Genomic DNA, 16,323 nt, shown 5'->3' with positions numbered 1-16,323 from the left:
TGCGAATATAACAAAAAATAAGAAACTTCCTGGCAGGTTAAAACTGTGTGCTGGACCGAGACTCGAACTCGGGACCTTTGCCTTTCGCGGGTAGGTGCTCTACCAACTGAGCTACCCATGCACTACTCACCCCCTCCCCCCCCCCCCTCCTCACAGCTTTACTTCTGCCAGTACCTCGTCTCCTACCTTCCAAGCTTTACAGAAGCTCTCCTGCGAACCTTGCAGAACTAGCACTCCTGAAAGAAAGGGTATTGCGGAGACATGGCTTAGCCACAGCCTGGGGAATGTTTCCAGAATGAGATTTTCACTCTGGAACGGAGTGTGCGCTGACATGAAACTTCCTGGCAGATTAAAACTCTGTTGGTAGAGCACTTGCCCGCGTGAAGCAAAGGTCCCGAGTTCGAGTCTCGGTCCGACACACAGTTTTATTCTTCCAGGAAGTTTCATATCAGCGCACACTCCGCTGCAGAGTGAAAATCTCATTCTGATAACATAAATAAGTTTCTCAGTTGTATTAACATGTGTTTGCGAGACCACGGAAAATTTCTACTTTGACCCATACTTACGAAGCGTGATTTTCCGCAGGAGCGGGCGACGTCTTCGTGTTCCCGGAGCCGCATGTGGTAGCTGCGGCGGCCCCACTGCCCACGGCGTCTGCGTCTGCGGCGGCGGCGTCAGAGGCAGCAGGGGGCGGCGTGGGGGCGAGCGCCGTGGCCGAGGGCGGGCTGGCCGGCGCCTCCAGCTTCAGCGGTCCCGGGTTCGCGGCCAGCCACGCCTCCAGCTACGGCGGCGGCGGGGGCGGCGCCTTCAGCTACAGCAGCGGCGCGCACGCCGCCTCCTACAGCTCCAGCTTCGGGTGAGCGTCGGGGGCGGCTGGAGGCGGGAGGCAGGAGACCAGGCTCCTTCCCAGGCTCGACAAGCGCTCTCTTCCACCTGTTACCCCTCTCACCCTGTGTTCACGTTTTATACACACTCAACCGAAAAACTGATAAAGCTATGGTTATCCTTCTAAAAGATTCGGCCTTCAACAGCATTTTCACACAAGAACATAACACTGTTTCCTCTACTACCAGAATATTATTATACTAAATATGCAGAGCCATAGTACAGCCCATGCGTTGGACACAGTTCCTGATCCGATAAATTATCATTTGTAACCTTCGCTCACCTAGATTAACTGAAATTAAACTTAAGAATAATCGAAGCTGTCGTTTTGTCTATGCCATAGATTTAAAATCGTCCGGATCATTAATTTATTTTACGACTCATACAAGTTCACTAGAGTTAGTAGCATAATTGATTTAATTAACATTAGTGCAGAAACAGAAAAATACTCACAAACTATTAATTCATGCTACTTAATTTTTAACTTTTTAAATTAAACTAAAATTTTAAGAAAAGGGGCGTGTGTTATCTACCCTGTGCTCCATTTTCTTACCTGATGTCAAGCATGTGAAGTTCTATCTTTTTGTTTAGCTTTTCCTCCTTAATGTGATTACTATGAAAATAGCCTCAACCACATTACTACAAATTGATGCTTATCTATGTAAGGGAACTCAGTGAATAGCCTAGCTAGTTCTGGACGATGAAACCAGAGCTAGCAATGTGATAGTTCCTAAAGAGCTAAATTGTGATTGACAATGTTTATAGAATATCATAAGATGTAGAACTGTTTTGTTGCCAAGCGCAGATCTGTCCTTTTCTTAAGCTAATGTATGACACGAGTTCCTTATTTACATTAATGTATAATGTTTACATGAATAAAGTGTTCAACTTACAGTGTTCAAAGAAAAAAAGTAATAACACTGTTCCTCTAGTGAGATGTCTTGCTGTATTCATCCTACATTAGTCAAGCATTCCCTTCAGTTACTTTATGCAGCAGCATTACAACATTCGAAGCACTCCTGTCCTGGCAGGTAAGAGCCTTTGAAGAAGTTGTAATTGGAGCTTTGTTCTCGGTAGCAAGAAGTTCACTAGCCTCGTACGCATAGTGTACTGCAATCTCAGGAGCTCCTCTACCAGAAACACTCAGCTGACTAAACACTTTACATACAGTAACTAGGAGCTGATGCGCAGTAGCGATGTAGTAGGTTCTTACACGGGAAGACAGCGCTTCGAATATCCATTCGGCTATCGGAATTCACTTTTCTTTTATTCAGACTAAATCGCTGAAACCAAATGCCGTAATAGTTCCTTCGGAAGGGCGATGCCAGCTCTGTTCCCCGTCCTTGTCCAATCAGAACATGTGCTCCGCATCTTATGACATTACTGATGGGCGAATTAATCGCGATCTTCCTTTTTTACCTATCGCAAGTCATTGGCAGTTTGACATAGAGTCCCACACACAGGAAATAATATCAGTAGAGGGGTTTTGCCCTTGACTTCCTCGAAGCTGTTATGAAGTGTCAAGTGTATGCCTGTGTCCTACGGATGACTGTGGTGAATGGTTGCACAGTGTAGCTTTGCGGTATTGGTGTTAAGCGAAAAGGGAAGAGAGATGGTGCAACCGTTGCTGGCACATAGTTTTCGCCTCTCGGATAGCACCAAGTAGGGCCGCCGGAAGAAACACCATCAACAGTGCCACGTGCTCTCAATTCGCGAGATACTGCGGACTGGTTTGGGCTTAAATCCAGTGCACAGACGCAAAGACTGATGAACAGGAACTTTACTACAACACCTCTCCTTCCAATGCCGGCCAAATACTGGATTTTAACATTTTCCAGCACCAGGATTCTAACCGACTTGTCCGACTTGTCCGTGTCGATCGCCACCGGACAAGCATGTATTAGTGACTTAGGATACGGAGATAAGTAACATAGACCTGTATAGAGAAAGCAAGAGTGCCAATCAGTTTAACTAACTAGATTCGCTCAATAAATACGCCGTATTTTAACCAAGACGACCACTTTCAACATTCATTGTCGTCATCTTCAGGTCTTTAACATTTTTGGTTGTAAAATGTATTCATTTTACGCTGAACGTCACTCACAAAATATCAAGTGGATAAAATAAAGCACATTACAAACGTTTGTCATCGCTGAAATATTTAAAAAACTGACATGGTGAGTTTTATCCACTTGACATCTTGTGCATGAATCAAAAATGTTCAAATCTGTGTGAAATCTTATGGGAATTAACTGTTGAGGTCATCAGTCCCTAAGCTTACACACTACTTAACCTAAATTGTCCTAAGGACAAACACACACACTCAAGCCCGAAGGAGGACTCGAACCTCCGCCGGGACCGGCCGCATTCTTGTGCATGAGGGTCAGCGTAAAACGAACATATTTTACAACAAAAGATTTTAAAGCAATGACTGCTGATACCTGTCCTCTCAAATAAAGAAATTTTTATGTGATCTTGGCTTTTGAATGGTTTTTAACAATTAAAACAGACAGCCCTGCAACACTCTTAAAATGAGAAAATCCAGTGTAGTTTATTCGCTGGGCAAAGAGATTCCCCGTGGGGAATACAAAATCATAGCAAACCATATTCAACGGCTTCAAACATGAAGGAAGATTTCAACTGAAATTAATCTACAATGAAGTACAAACCAAAGAAATATTTCAATGTATTATTTATTTTTCTTAAATCTTACACCCTAATTTCACTCAGTCAATTGTACTCTGCTTACTCTAAATTAGTCTAACATGGTTTACGCAATTACAGAACGGGTCAGGCACAGACGCCTGTTTTTTTTCTGTGCAAGAGTTCTGTTAGAATCTCAGTGAATTTCGCATACTTTTAAGTCTTCATAGTCTCGGGAGGATAGACGTCGAAAAATGTCTTACTCTCGTCGGAACCTGGCCGATGGACTTCTACTCGACCAGCTTTGTCCCTCAGCAACGGTTTGAACGCTATGAGATTGTGTACCTGTTTCCTGGCTTACCTAGCTTATCTATATCTATACCCTTATGGTATCCAAGAGACTCCAAAGTATCCGCCGTTTGCTTTTGATGAACAGGACAAAAAACGCACTCGATATAAAGTTTCTGATACTTAAGTCACAAAAAATTAAAACCCAGTCTAGCTGCGATGCTAATACCAAAGCATGTAGTGTAGCCTGGTGTAAGCCTTTCTAGCAGGCACAACTGGAACAACGTCTGCATTATTGTCTTGAGTGTAAAATAAGTAGTGGCGGTGACTGATGCGTGAATATGTAGTGTGTAATATCATGAATGTGGCGTTGTTGATGCTGACTATAACGAAAAACAGATAGGATGTAAGTGCCGACGTACAATCTGCTCCTCTCGAACAGCAAAAAGGGCTCGCAGAGCCCAACGACCACCCAGCCCAGCCAACGGATCAGCATCACAGCTACAGACCCTCACTCAATGAGACATTGCGGACGGGTTTGGAATTCATCCCAGAACGCTGGCGCAAACTCTGGTGATAATGATCACGAATTTTACGCCACTACCTCTTTGCCGACAAAATTCTGGCTATGAAAATTACTTCCATCATTAGGATTCGATAGAGTTACCTCAAAGTTGAGCGCCACCACGAAAGCATGTGTACGTGATCCCAACTGAGGAGGCTAATTTTTCTGTAATTGACCGAGAAGAGTTCCATTTTAACTGTAATTTGACGCGCCTTATATACCGAGTACTGCAAATTGTTTGTCTCTGCTGCGCAAATCAAACAGATCACTAACACTGTAGTTAATTCCTATTGGAAATTTTGCTTCCCTGAAACTGCTGTAGTTTCAAAGGATCATTACTACATCACCGAACCTTCTCTCTCAAGCTGCTTCACCCAGTTTTCTTCATGTAGGTAATTCGCGATTTCCTGAAGTCTCCTAAGGTGAATGCCATATTCTATGAAAATAATCTCGCCGATTTCCTATTCGAGCTTGTGTTTCTACACTCCTGGAAATGGAAAAAAGAACACATTGACACCGGTGTGTCAGACCCACCATACTTGCTCCGGACACTGCGAGAGGGCTGTACAAGCAATTATCACACGCACGGCACAGCGGACACACCAGGAACCACGGTGTTGGCCGTCGAATGGCGCTAGCTGCACAGCATTTGTGCACCGCCGCCATCAGTGTCAGCCAGTATGGCGTGGCATACGGAGCTCCATCGCAGTCTTTAACACTGGTAGCATGCCGCGACAGCGTGGACGTGAACCGTATGTGCAGTTGACGGACTTTGAGCGAGGGCGTATAGTGGGCATGCGGGAGGCCGGGTGGACGTACCGCCGAATTGCTCAACACGTGGGGCGTGAGGTCTCCACAGTACATCTATGTTGTCGCCAGTGGTCGGCGGAAGGTGCACGTGCCCGTCGACCTGGGACCGGACCGCAGCGACGCACGGATGCACGCCAAGACCGTAGGATCCTACGCAGTGCCGTAGGGGACCGCACCGCCACTTCCCAGCAAATTAGGGACACTGTTGCTCCTGGGGTATCGGCGAGGACCATTCGCAACCGTCTCCATGAAGCTGGGCTACGGTCCCGCACACCGTTAGGCCGTTTTCCGCTCACGCCCCAACATCGTGCAGCCCGCCTCCAGTGGTGTCGCGACAGGCGTGAATGGAAGGACGAATGGAGACGTGTCGTCTTCAGCGATGAGAGTCGCTTCTGCCTTGATGCCAATGACGGTCTTATGCGTGTTTGGCGCCGTGCAGGTGAGCGCCACAATCAGGACTGCATACGACCGAGGCACACAGGACTAACACCCGGCATCATGGTGTGGGGAGCGATCTCCTACACTGGCCGTACACCTCTGGTGATCGTCGAGGGGACACTGAATAGTGCACGGTACATCCAAACCGTCATCGAACCCATCGTTCTTCCATTCCTAGACCGGCAAGGGAACTTGCTGTTCCAACAGGACAATGCACGTCCGCATGTATCCCGTGCCACCCAACGTGCTCTAGAAGGTGTAAGTCAACTACCCTGGCCAGCAAGATCTCCGGATCTGTCCCCCATTGAGCATGTTTGGGACTGGATGAAGCGTCGTCTCACGCGGTCTGCACGTCCAGCACGAACGCTGGTCCAACTGAAGCGCCAGGTGGAAATGGCATGGCAAGCCGTTCCACAGGACTACATCCAGCATCTCTACGATCGTCTCCATGGGAGAATAGCAGCCTGCATTGCTGCGAAAGGTGGATATACACTGTACTAGTGGCGACATTGTGCATGCTCTGTTGCCTGTGTCTATGTGCCTGTGGTTCTGTCAGTGTGATCATGTGATGTATCTGCCCCCAGGAATGTGTCAATAAAGTTTCCCCTTCCTGAGACAATGAATTCACGGTCTTCTTATTTCAGTTTCCAGAAGTGTAATTATCTCGACATCGACGGGACGATACACCTTACGCTTGTTTCCTGCCTTTCTTTCTCCAAAATTCACCTCCTATCACTGTGTTTATTCATTCTAGTACTGCAGGCAGTTTGCTTTGATCAGAACCCAAAATGACGACACATTGCTGTTACCCATTTGTCTAACTTTTCTAATTGGATATCTACTTTACTCTCCACATTTTCAAAGTGATAATTTCATACAAACACCTCCTTCAAAGTGCCTGCATCCATTTCCTTGCTGCAGTTATCGCCGAATTACTTGCCGTTTACTGTCACTTCCAAATCGATGTTCCTATTGTGGTTTCACAAGCGTGGCTTCACATATGATTTGATTTCATACAAACAGGTAACAGCTATAATGGGGTGAGTACAGAATCATTGATACAAATGATAGAAAAGCATACTTTGTCTCAGTGAGATGCATTTCTTCTTCTTCTGTACCAGTTGCTGACAAGTGAGTGCATATCACTATCAATTTATTCGGCCATGTATTAGATTACCATGTAGTTGAAACTCAACTGCGAATGCAGCTTCAAAAATTAGCTACACGAATAACATGATGGTCTATTGTATATTTATAGAGTTTCACGCTATTAAAAGAGATTATGAACTGTATGTTTTAGTTTTTCCTAGCTTTGGAAAATAAAGAATAATATTTATGATCCATCTACAAATAGAACTCTTTCCGATACATGTACCTAATTGGGAATTTAATTTCGTTCTGCTATCACATCCAGTCTAGTAAATGAAATCTGAGGTAGTTTAACTCATGTCGTATGGGCAGAGGTTACAAACGAGAAGAAAGTTCATCATAAAAATTTGACGATCACGTAATTTTGTACACAGTGGGACTGAGAAAGGAGTTTATTAATGTAAAGATATTTTCCAACAACATAATTTTACTAGCAACTGATAGTTAGCAGCAAGATACTTGACATAAGTACAGCAGTTTTTCTTCATATTTCGTGAATTTGATTTGATGGCTTTACGACAGTACCAAGCTTGCTTGTTCATTGAAAATAACATCAGTAGAATGTCGGCAAGAAATCTAGCGCTACTGTTAGCGCTGTCCTTGTAACAGGAGTGCATACTGCTGTTTCCACTGTTAAGCTCAGCTATTCGTAAAATGAAATGTTCTTGTCGCTAATTTTGATTTCTTTATTGGTAGGAGTTAGGCTATGACAGCTTCTTTATGTGCAAGAAACAGGAATGGACAACTTTATCAAAGCCTCATACTGTTTTACTAGTACCTGTTGCCGTTATTCTCGGGTTATATGGCTTACGGTTCTTTGACTATTCTTCTGTCGTTTCGGCAGTACGAGTGGCTAAGCACTGTCAAAGGTTCTCCATTAAATTGCTCGCCTCTGGTAGTGGATAAGTAACTTTGAGAACTGACGTGCAAATACCGATAGATAGCATTTGTGGACTGCGTCAGTGCAGTCTTTCTCTGCGAAACCATACTAAACATTTTGTATTTCTACTGTTGTGAAAAATATTTATCATTGTCGTCTATCTGAGAAGTCCACATTTACAACTAGACAAAACGCTTTAAGTGTTAGCCATAGACGTTTCACGTCCTTTATTTCTTCAAGCACCATCATGCTTTTACGTTAATCCTAATGATTCATTATAGTAGAGATTAAAAACCTTATGGAATTTTTTTCTTTTTTTTCTTTTTTTCTTCTTTTTTTTTACGGCGCTTGGTTGTACTGAAGAAGGGTACTTCTTCAATGTCCTGTTCTTTGTCATTTTGTATTTATATTAAGATAACTAAGTAGTCGTCCGAAACTAAAAAAAAAAAAAAATCAAGAAGAAACTGTAAAATGTTATTCTGATCAAACAGGTTGACGCTTAATCGTTTCAGGACGTAGATCTATCCCAGTCTCAGACAGACTAACGGCCTTGTTTTCATACCGATCTGTGAACAGTGTACGCTAACGCAGGCGCCGCCTCCGCCGTGTTTCAGGCCGGCGGGGGCGGCGGTCCATCACTCGGCCAGCTTCAGCTTCAGCCACAGCCAGCGCCACGGCCAGCAGCAGTTCCCGCAGCTGCCGCCAGAGTTCGTACGCCGTCGCGGCTCGTCTTCCAACCCAGCGTTGAAATCTCCGGAGCTATTGCGGCGACTGATGCGACGTCTATCGACTGCCAGGCGAAACGCCACGACATTTCTACGAAGGGCAGCGGCCTCGTCTCATTGACAACTGCTGTGCTAGGAAACATGTCTCCATGCTGAAGCTTTTTTTAAAATCTAATTCCTGCTACGTAGTAGTTACCATCACAAGTTACCGAAGAAAACCTCAAGTTTACCAAAGCCGTAAATGTAAACAAAGCACCCGCAGGTGCTGCAACTCACTGCCATAATTCCAACGTTGTGTTCAGCCTCTCACCATTTAAGCATAAATAAACAGCATTGCTCAAATTTTAATACATGATTTGCAACATAACCCTACCGTCTAATTTTTACACTTATATTTATATTTATATTTATAGCGTGTTTTTATAGCGAGACAATTCCGTCATTCGTAATACAAGATGTACTCCCATCTGATTCTCAGTTAGAGCATGTGTTCTTAGCAAGTTTGTTGTTCAGAGTTAATCGAACCTAAACTAAAACAGGCATGTATGTAGTATATACCATTCGTGGCTCTTTAAATTCTTCCCCTTCTCCAACAGCATACATAAACAGATATCGACAATATTTCTAGTCATAGTACAAATAGCAACGTTGCTCAGAAGTCAGTGGTATCAGACGCAGTGCTAGACCAATTCCTTAATGATCAGTCACTTAATGAAATTTTCCCCCGTGTGCCGATTATCAAACAAACAAACAAAAACAACTGTAAAACTGTCTCTCTGTTATGTCTATAACTCAGTAAATAAATATAATAAATTATCCATTGTTTCATTCTGATTAACTGCATTTTTTGTAGTACCCTGTCATGCTTACACTGCATACATATTTAAGTTACCAGTGCACCTTTTTAGACTACATGTGGTAAAAAAATGTTACTGAGTACCTTATAAGTCGTTTTGAATTTTAATGGTCGAAGAGTAAAGTATTTTTCCTTAGTTTCCCCAAAATAATTCAGAAATTATTCTTTGGTTTCGTTATCGACCTTTGTGCAGATGAAATATGTGATCTATATTTGCGGAAGACGTTTCTAGCGTTTTATTTATAATAGCATCATCAAAGACAATCTCGAGGGCTATCTCCGTTTGGAAAAATAGTGTAAAGGCGTTTGTAAATGTAACGTACGTGGAGCAAGTTGTAGGCTTTGATAAGGCACTATTCTTTCTTTATGGAGGAGCATGGTTCAAATTCACGTCCTGTTACCCACACTTCTGTTTCCCGAGGACTCTGTAAGGCACGTAAGGCACGATTATTAGAATGGTTCCTGCCTGCTTCGCTTTTAACGGCATTGAAGCCATTCGTTTAAGCCTATTATCCCAGTGCCTGAAGTAAATGTTTTTTATACTGATCGCTGTTTATTGTCTTCTTCTATTATTCAGTACACGCTGGATCACACAATCTGTTAAACTTAAATACAGTTATTTCCAGATTCTTTATACAACGTGTCAGAAACTATCATGGTTAAAAGTAAGCAGACGGCAGAATATCACATTTTGGCTTAAGGAAATAATGGACGGAATGAATATTTCAGGTGTTACGGGGTCTCGGATTATCTACATGGGAAAGTCGGTTGTGTATGTTTCATTCCCGCGTCGACGTTGACGATACGCCCACGGTGGAGCTGCCACTGTTTACAGTTCATGACTTGTCTAAGATGGAACGTTACTTACTATAGGAATTTATAGACTTGCATTTATAGACTTGCAATAATCTGCAGCGGGTAACTGTGGCGTCCGAATAGTCAGACAATATGCAATATTTGCATTTAACATTTATCTGCACTGATGGTCTATTACTTACCTTATTAAATGAACTGTATATTACTTAACATTTTTGTAACACTTTGTACAGAAATAAATAAATCTGTATTCCTGTTTCATAAAATATCTAGTATACACTTAAGACAACACGTAAAAAATGTAAAATAACTTTGGCTTGAGAAATTGTAAGAATCTGACATGAGAGCATCTGATCAGGAAGGGAAAAAAAGGAAGAACACAGGATAGAATGTGTAAGCTCCCACCACCAGCGTCATTCCAGGCGCAAGGGTCTCAATAGTAAACATGGGGTCGTTCGCCTCTGGGTGGCATACTGACTTCCGATATAATGACTGGCTATAGGAAAGTATTTCCAGATTAACGTGCGGTTGGTACCTGAAGTCTGTTTTCTATGCTATTCTAATCTAACTTCTATTGTATTTTAACATAACCTGCAGTAAACTTTTGTATTCTTCTATGTGTATGGCTAGTTTATTTCATTTCTATTTGTATCCGGTTTAACAAGCCCATTATAGGTGTAGCCCCCCTACAGATGTAACAAATGTAAAGAGAAAACTTTCGTTACATGTTTCATCCGAATTGGAAAAAAATTATCGCTGCAGATGGAAACTTACGAGAGAATGGATCATTCGAGACACGAACACATGACTCAACGTTCTCCAGATGCACAACAGAATTTAAGCAGATTGTGCAGAGTAGTGTGGGAGAGGATTCAGGAATGTGAAAGAATCGACTCGGCCTTAAAATGCTTACTCCGAAGAATACAGTGTACAGAGTATTGGTGGAGAAGCTTTTACCCTTCTATCTTAAGAAATGAGTGCAAGCAGTGAGATAAAGCGATTCTGAACATCGAGAACAGATCAATGGATTGTATTATAATGTATGCATTCTGGCTGACCGTGGTCATTCCGCACGGTTGCTATCAGTTATGATGCCTAAGCCCGTTATATGAAGAAAAAAAATAATTTACGTCCATTATTGCTCTAACTCACAGTACTCAGCGTGGAGTTCTTTGCCACATGGATCATTTCAACCCTGAAGATTTTGTTAGACACGCGTCAGATATCGTTTACAAGTTTTCAACAAATGATAGAAAATAAAGGAGAGGCAACTTCTTAATTTTCTACGTAAATGAAATAGATATTTAAAAAAAAGATTTACGAATTTCATCAGTGATGTACGAGAGGACTTGGAATAATAAAAGTACTGATATGTTGTCTGATGTGTCTTGTAGCGGAACGTTTTGCGGATAGGCGCACAGCTCTCTTTCTTGATGTTTACGGGCCAGATCTGGTGATATTGCGTTGTGCTGGCAACCTTGACTTTCATATGTAGTATATTTCCCACGAAATATGCGAAAATTCCCCTGCAGGCCATGACAAATATATTACTGTACTTCTCTTTCGAAAGGCTCTTTAAGGCCTTAGAAAGTTACAGAAATGCATAGTTCCATTTAACAACCACGATTACTTCATTATTTTGCCGAATTTATTAACAGGTTCTGCACAAATGGATTAGCTTTAAATTTTGAACAAATTCAGGGCATCCAGTTTTCGGCTGTCAAATCTACTTGCAAATATCGGTTGCAAACAAAAAGGTAACAAACTGTTTAAAAAGTTCTTGAGGTGTATATTAACGACAAATTGAAAAAAAATGAAAAAAATTAATTTCTATAATTATGAGTCATATTACCAACGAGTGCGATCTTTTTAGAGTTGTCAACACCTTTCATCCACACTAAGACAGATTACGATTCATTTATTTTACGATGATTCCTGGTCCTGAGAAACATAGGCACAGTCGACATGTGATACGATGAACCCTTATTTCTGCTGTAAACTTCACAAATCTGAAATGTCCGATAAGCGACGACATTACGTGCGTTGAAATTATCTAGCCCTTTTATTTTATCGACGTTTGGTCCAATACAAGAGCAACGGTGACCCATGCAACATTTCTATCATTACCAAGGATTACGTAGGCGCCCAAGTCATGTTGCATGGGCCATCGGTGTTTTGCGGTGGAATTTTGAACTTCACTCTCGCTAACAAGGATACGAATGAACACGGTAACGGCTGGGTCACCGTTGCTCTTGTACGTGGACCAAAGTCGATAAAGTAAAAGGGCTAGATAATTTCAATTCACGTGATGTCATCGCTTATCGGACATTTCAGATTTGTGAAGTTTACAACAGAGATGAGGGTTCATCGTATTACATGTCGACTATGCCTTTGGTTCTCAGGACCAGGAATCATTGTATAATAAATGAATCTGAATCTGTCTCAGTGTGGGTGAAAGGTGTTGACAATTGTAAAAAGATTAAAAATGAAAAAAAAACGTTTTGTAAACTAACTCTGCTACTTTTGTCATAAGAATAATTGTTAACTTTCAGGACATAGAACTAAGAAATTCTATATATTGTGAATGTATTTTGTAAATTTTAATTCACTGATGTCCTACGGATAAAATTCTAGTGTAACTCCTCACTTAGTCCACTTTGGCCTGAATTATTTTTCCTGTTATATTTTGGGAAAACATTTAAAATGTACTTAAAATAATTTATTTGAGATATGGTCACTATAATTTTTGACTGTAGACCAATGGATTCAGCAAAAAACATTGTTCCCAAATGTGTAAATAGGAACAACAGGAATGAGAGGGATTGCACAAGTAAAAATGAAAAAAAGTACTTTTTTCATTAGTGTTCATTTATTTAGAAAACAAAAGCTTTAGTACAAATATTTGTTATATATATCCAACCAGTAGTTAATTCTTAGAATGTTAATCCTTGAAACAATATGCTTGAGGAGTTAATTTACATTTTTCGCTTCTTTTTTGTTTTGTTTTTCCACATCCTCGATGCTCTGGTTGCATTTCAAATCCAGTGCCCAATGTTGTCAAAGCGAACTGTGTCGATATTCCTCTTTTGTAACATTTTCGGTGTTTTCGCTGTTCCTCCTGACGTTAGTGGTCCTTCATGCTTTTGAAAATATATTTGTACTATGTTTCTTCTAAATGAGAGACTGTGAAAATTCTTATTATTTATATTTTTCCTGCAAAGTTACCATGCATTTTGCATTGACACATCAAAACAGAAAATAAATGTTTGCCTTACGTCACCCATAAAATGGTTATACGCTTGGACTACGTTCGGCTGTTGAACTATTACTCTTTCCTTTTCAGCCCTGGTCCAAGTGCAGGCTTCTCTGATGGTGTGAGCAGGTTCAGACATTCATATGAGGTGATCTGGTTGGTTGTTGTTCCCAGTAGCTATCAGTGACCCAAATTGTTTTTCTCTTCTGTAGCCAAAGCTACTGCAAAGGAACTTCCCTATTTTGTTTGGATCATCCGCAAGGAACTTCTGTATTCTATTGCTCATTATTGTGCTCGTCAATCTCATTCAATTTTCTCTCAGTTTTCTTTGGCCAAATAAATTAAGGAAAAAGAGAAGTCTGACCAGATTTTGTGTGGAGCTTGTGGTCTCGTGGTAGCGTTCTCGCTTCCCGAGCACAGGGGTCCCGGGTTCTATTCCCGGCGGGGTCAGAGATTTTACCTGCCTCGAGATGACTGGTTGTTGTTGTGTCGTCTTCATCATCATCATTCATCCCCATTACGCTCGGAGGAAGGCAATGGCAGACCACCTCCACTAGGACCTTGCCTAGTACGGCGGCGCGGGTCTCCCGCATCGTTCTCCTACGCTATGTAAAGAAGCATGGGACTTCATTTCCATTTCCAGTGCAAAAAATGGTTCAAATGGTTCTTAGCACTATGGGACTTAACATCTGAGGTCATCAGTTCCCTAGAACTTAGAACTACTTAAACCTAACTAACCTAAGGACATCACACACATTCATGCCCGAGGTAGGATTCGAACCTGCTGCCGTAGCAGCCGCGCGGTTCCGGACTGAAGCCCATAGAACCTCTTCTATTCTTTTTTTGTTCGTTATGGTTCGTTGTGTTTCGTCGTAGCGGACGTCACATGACATCGCTGTTGATCTTTTCACTCATTTTTTTTTTATTGCAGAGGGCAACCAGCACTGTGAACTACCGTGCTGGCAAATTTAGGAGGCGCTGGGTATCGATCCCAGTACCTCTGGCATGCTAAACGAGCGCTCTACCATCTGAGCTACCTGAGCTACGCACCCCCCCTCCCCCCCTCCAACCGCTCGGCCACCGCGGCCGGCGTTGGTGGAAAGTCTTTCAATAGTTTCAGAACAACTGGTTCACCTAAGCTGATGTTTTTCAGCCTATCAATATCTTTTCGGCTGTAAGGAAATTATTGTACTATGTATCCAAGTGGCCCTCAGAGGTACCACTAGCTGAAGCCAAATCTTATGGACTCACACGCCTTTGCTCGATACATTCTATAATATGATACCATACTCTCGTCAACAGATGAGACAAGAAGCGATCATTCAGAAGCCTTATCAGGGGTGATAATTTACCATATTGATCGCCTGATGGTGTCTCGGAGTTATTACCACAGTGGACTAACTGTTTTATTGTTTCAAATCTATTGGGTTGCATTTGCTAGACTGTGTCGACATCCCACAGCATTCTACAGCTAGGAACGGTTAGGTGCCCTGACAGAAACAAAATTGCTAAACTATGGTCACCTTCCTGGTAGGCATATAGAGTAAACGTTTCTCGAAGGTGATTCAATATACCATCGTCAAAAAAGACTTCAAAGCACTCAACAAGAATAGAGGAGATATCGTTTTCTTGTAGTGGATTAAACTGATTGAAACTGGGAGCAATGTCAGCTTTCTCCCAATCATAAACAGAGTGATCCTCTGAGCTTCGTTTACTTTCATATTTATTAGAATGAGGTTCTGGTTCAGGTAGAGCGGTTCCGTGCATATATTCTGCTCTGTCCGGTCTGATGACTTTTGCTTCAGCTACTGGTGAAAGTTGTCCACCAGACTTGTCAGTAGTACCGCATATTTCTTCATCTCCACTGACATCTTCAGTCTCCCACCCATCGTCTGAGGATCACTGTATACACTTGCCTCTGAAAAGTCTTCAGCTTTCTCCAAAATGGCTAATATTTCAGCAGCAGAGAGAAATATAATTTTGCATGCAACTCTTCCTTAGTAAGATTAACGAAAAGTGATAAAGAGTGTGTTTCTGTAGTGCACTTACTTCTTGGCTCTTATGTTGTAAACTAAAATGAGTGACAACTTTGTAAACATACAATAACTATCAGGCGCCAAACACGTTCGATACAGAGCGCTAAGAACGAACTTAGACTCCAAGCATTGTAAAAAGAAATTCACAATTTAATAACCATTACATGTCTCGAAATAGATAAACAAAAACTTAAAAAATATTGTTCCAATTTGGGAACAACGAGCAAAAATGGGTTTGGCAAATAGTGTTTATTGCACAAAAGAAAACTATTAGGATTATATGTAGATTTCATATACATACAGCTTTTTAACACTCACATCGTGGCAGTACATTTGTTCACTTACGAAAAGTGTCATCAACAACCCATTGCAGTATGAGAGTAATAGGGATATTCACCAGCAAAGTCCTAGAAGGAAAAATGATCTGCATTTCCCCCTAGTGACACTAACTTTGGCACAGAAAAGAGGGCAATATTCAGCTATAAAATTATTTAATAACTTGCCCACTGAAGCGAAATGTCAGACAGTAGTAGATGGAAGCTTTTCTCCGTAACCACTCCTTATATACCAAAGGAAAACTTTTGAACAGAAATAGTTAGTCAGTTAAAAATACGTAAATGGCCAGTATACAGAGAAAGTGTTTTGTTCAGCTGACACATTCCAAATCACAATTTTATTGTGAATGTGATCAAAGAACATGCAACTAATTATCTCATTAGGTAGAAAAGCTATGAGTATTGTGTACACAGCGAAACGTTCGCCCATCTGCCTCTCAAAAACAATTTTCAGCGCACCCTGATGTATAAAGGCTTAACAGCTTAGGTAACTGACGTAGTATACGACTCCATTTAAACATTGCGGTACGTGAGATGTGCAGCTGATCATCGAACGTTTCCTCTGATTCATCTGAAGCACAACACAGTAGCTATGCACTTGCTTCGGAATATTCCTAGCCACACTTCTCCGTCATAAATTAAGA

The 16,323-nt window shown here is 41.8% G+C and overlaps 1 protein-coding gene across 1 annotated transcript in view; it reads left to right on the top strand.

Moving 5' to 3' along the window:
• The window catches only part of LOC126280713 (keratin, type II cytoskeletal 68 kDa, component IB-like), a 62,261-nt gene extending 53,050 nt beyond the window's left edge, over nt 1–9,211 (top strand). The window contains exons 2-3 of the mRNA XM_049979786.1: nt 586–856; nt 8,273–9,211. Coding sequence (XP_049835743.1) covers nt 586–856; nt 8,273–8,504 — 503 coding nt within the window. The 3' untranslated portion in view covers nt 8,505–9,211. The remainder of the gene's footprint in view (nt 1–585; nt 857–8,272) is intronic.
• Nucleotides 9,212–16,323: the final 7,112 nt, after the last annotated feature.

This window comes from Schistocerca gregaria, chromosome 1 (genome assembly GCF_023897955.1).
Source record: "Schistocerca gregaria isolate iqSchGreg1 chromosome 1, iqSchGreg1.2, whole genome shotgun sequence".
NCBI lineage: Eukaryota > Metazoa > Arthropoda > Insecta > Orthoptera > Acrididae > Schistocerca > Schistocerca gregaria.
This window is presented reverse-complemented; position numbering and strand designations above follow the sequence as displayed.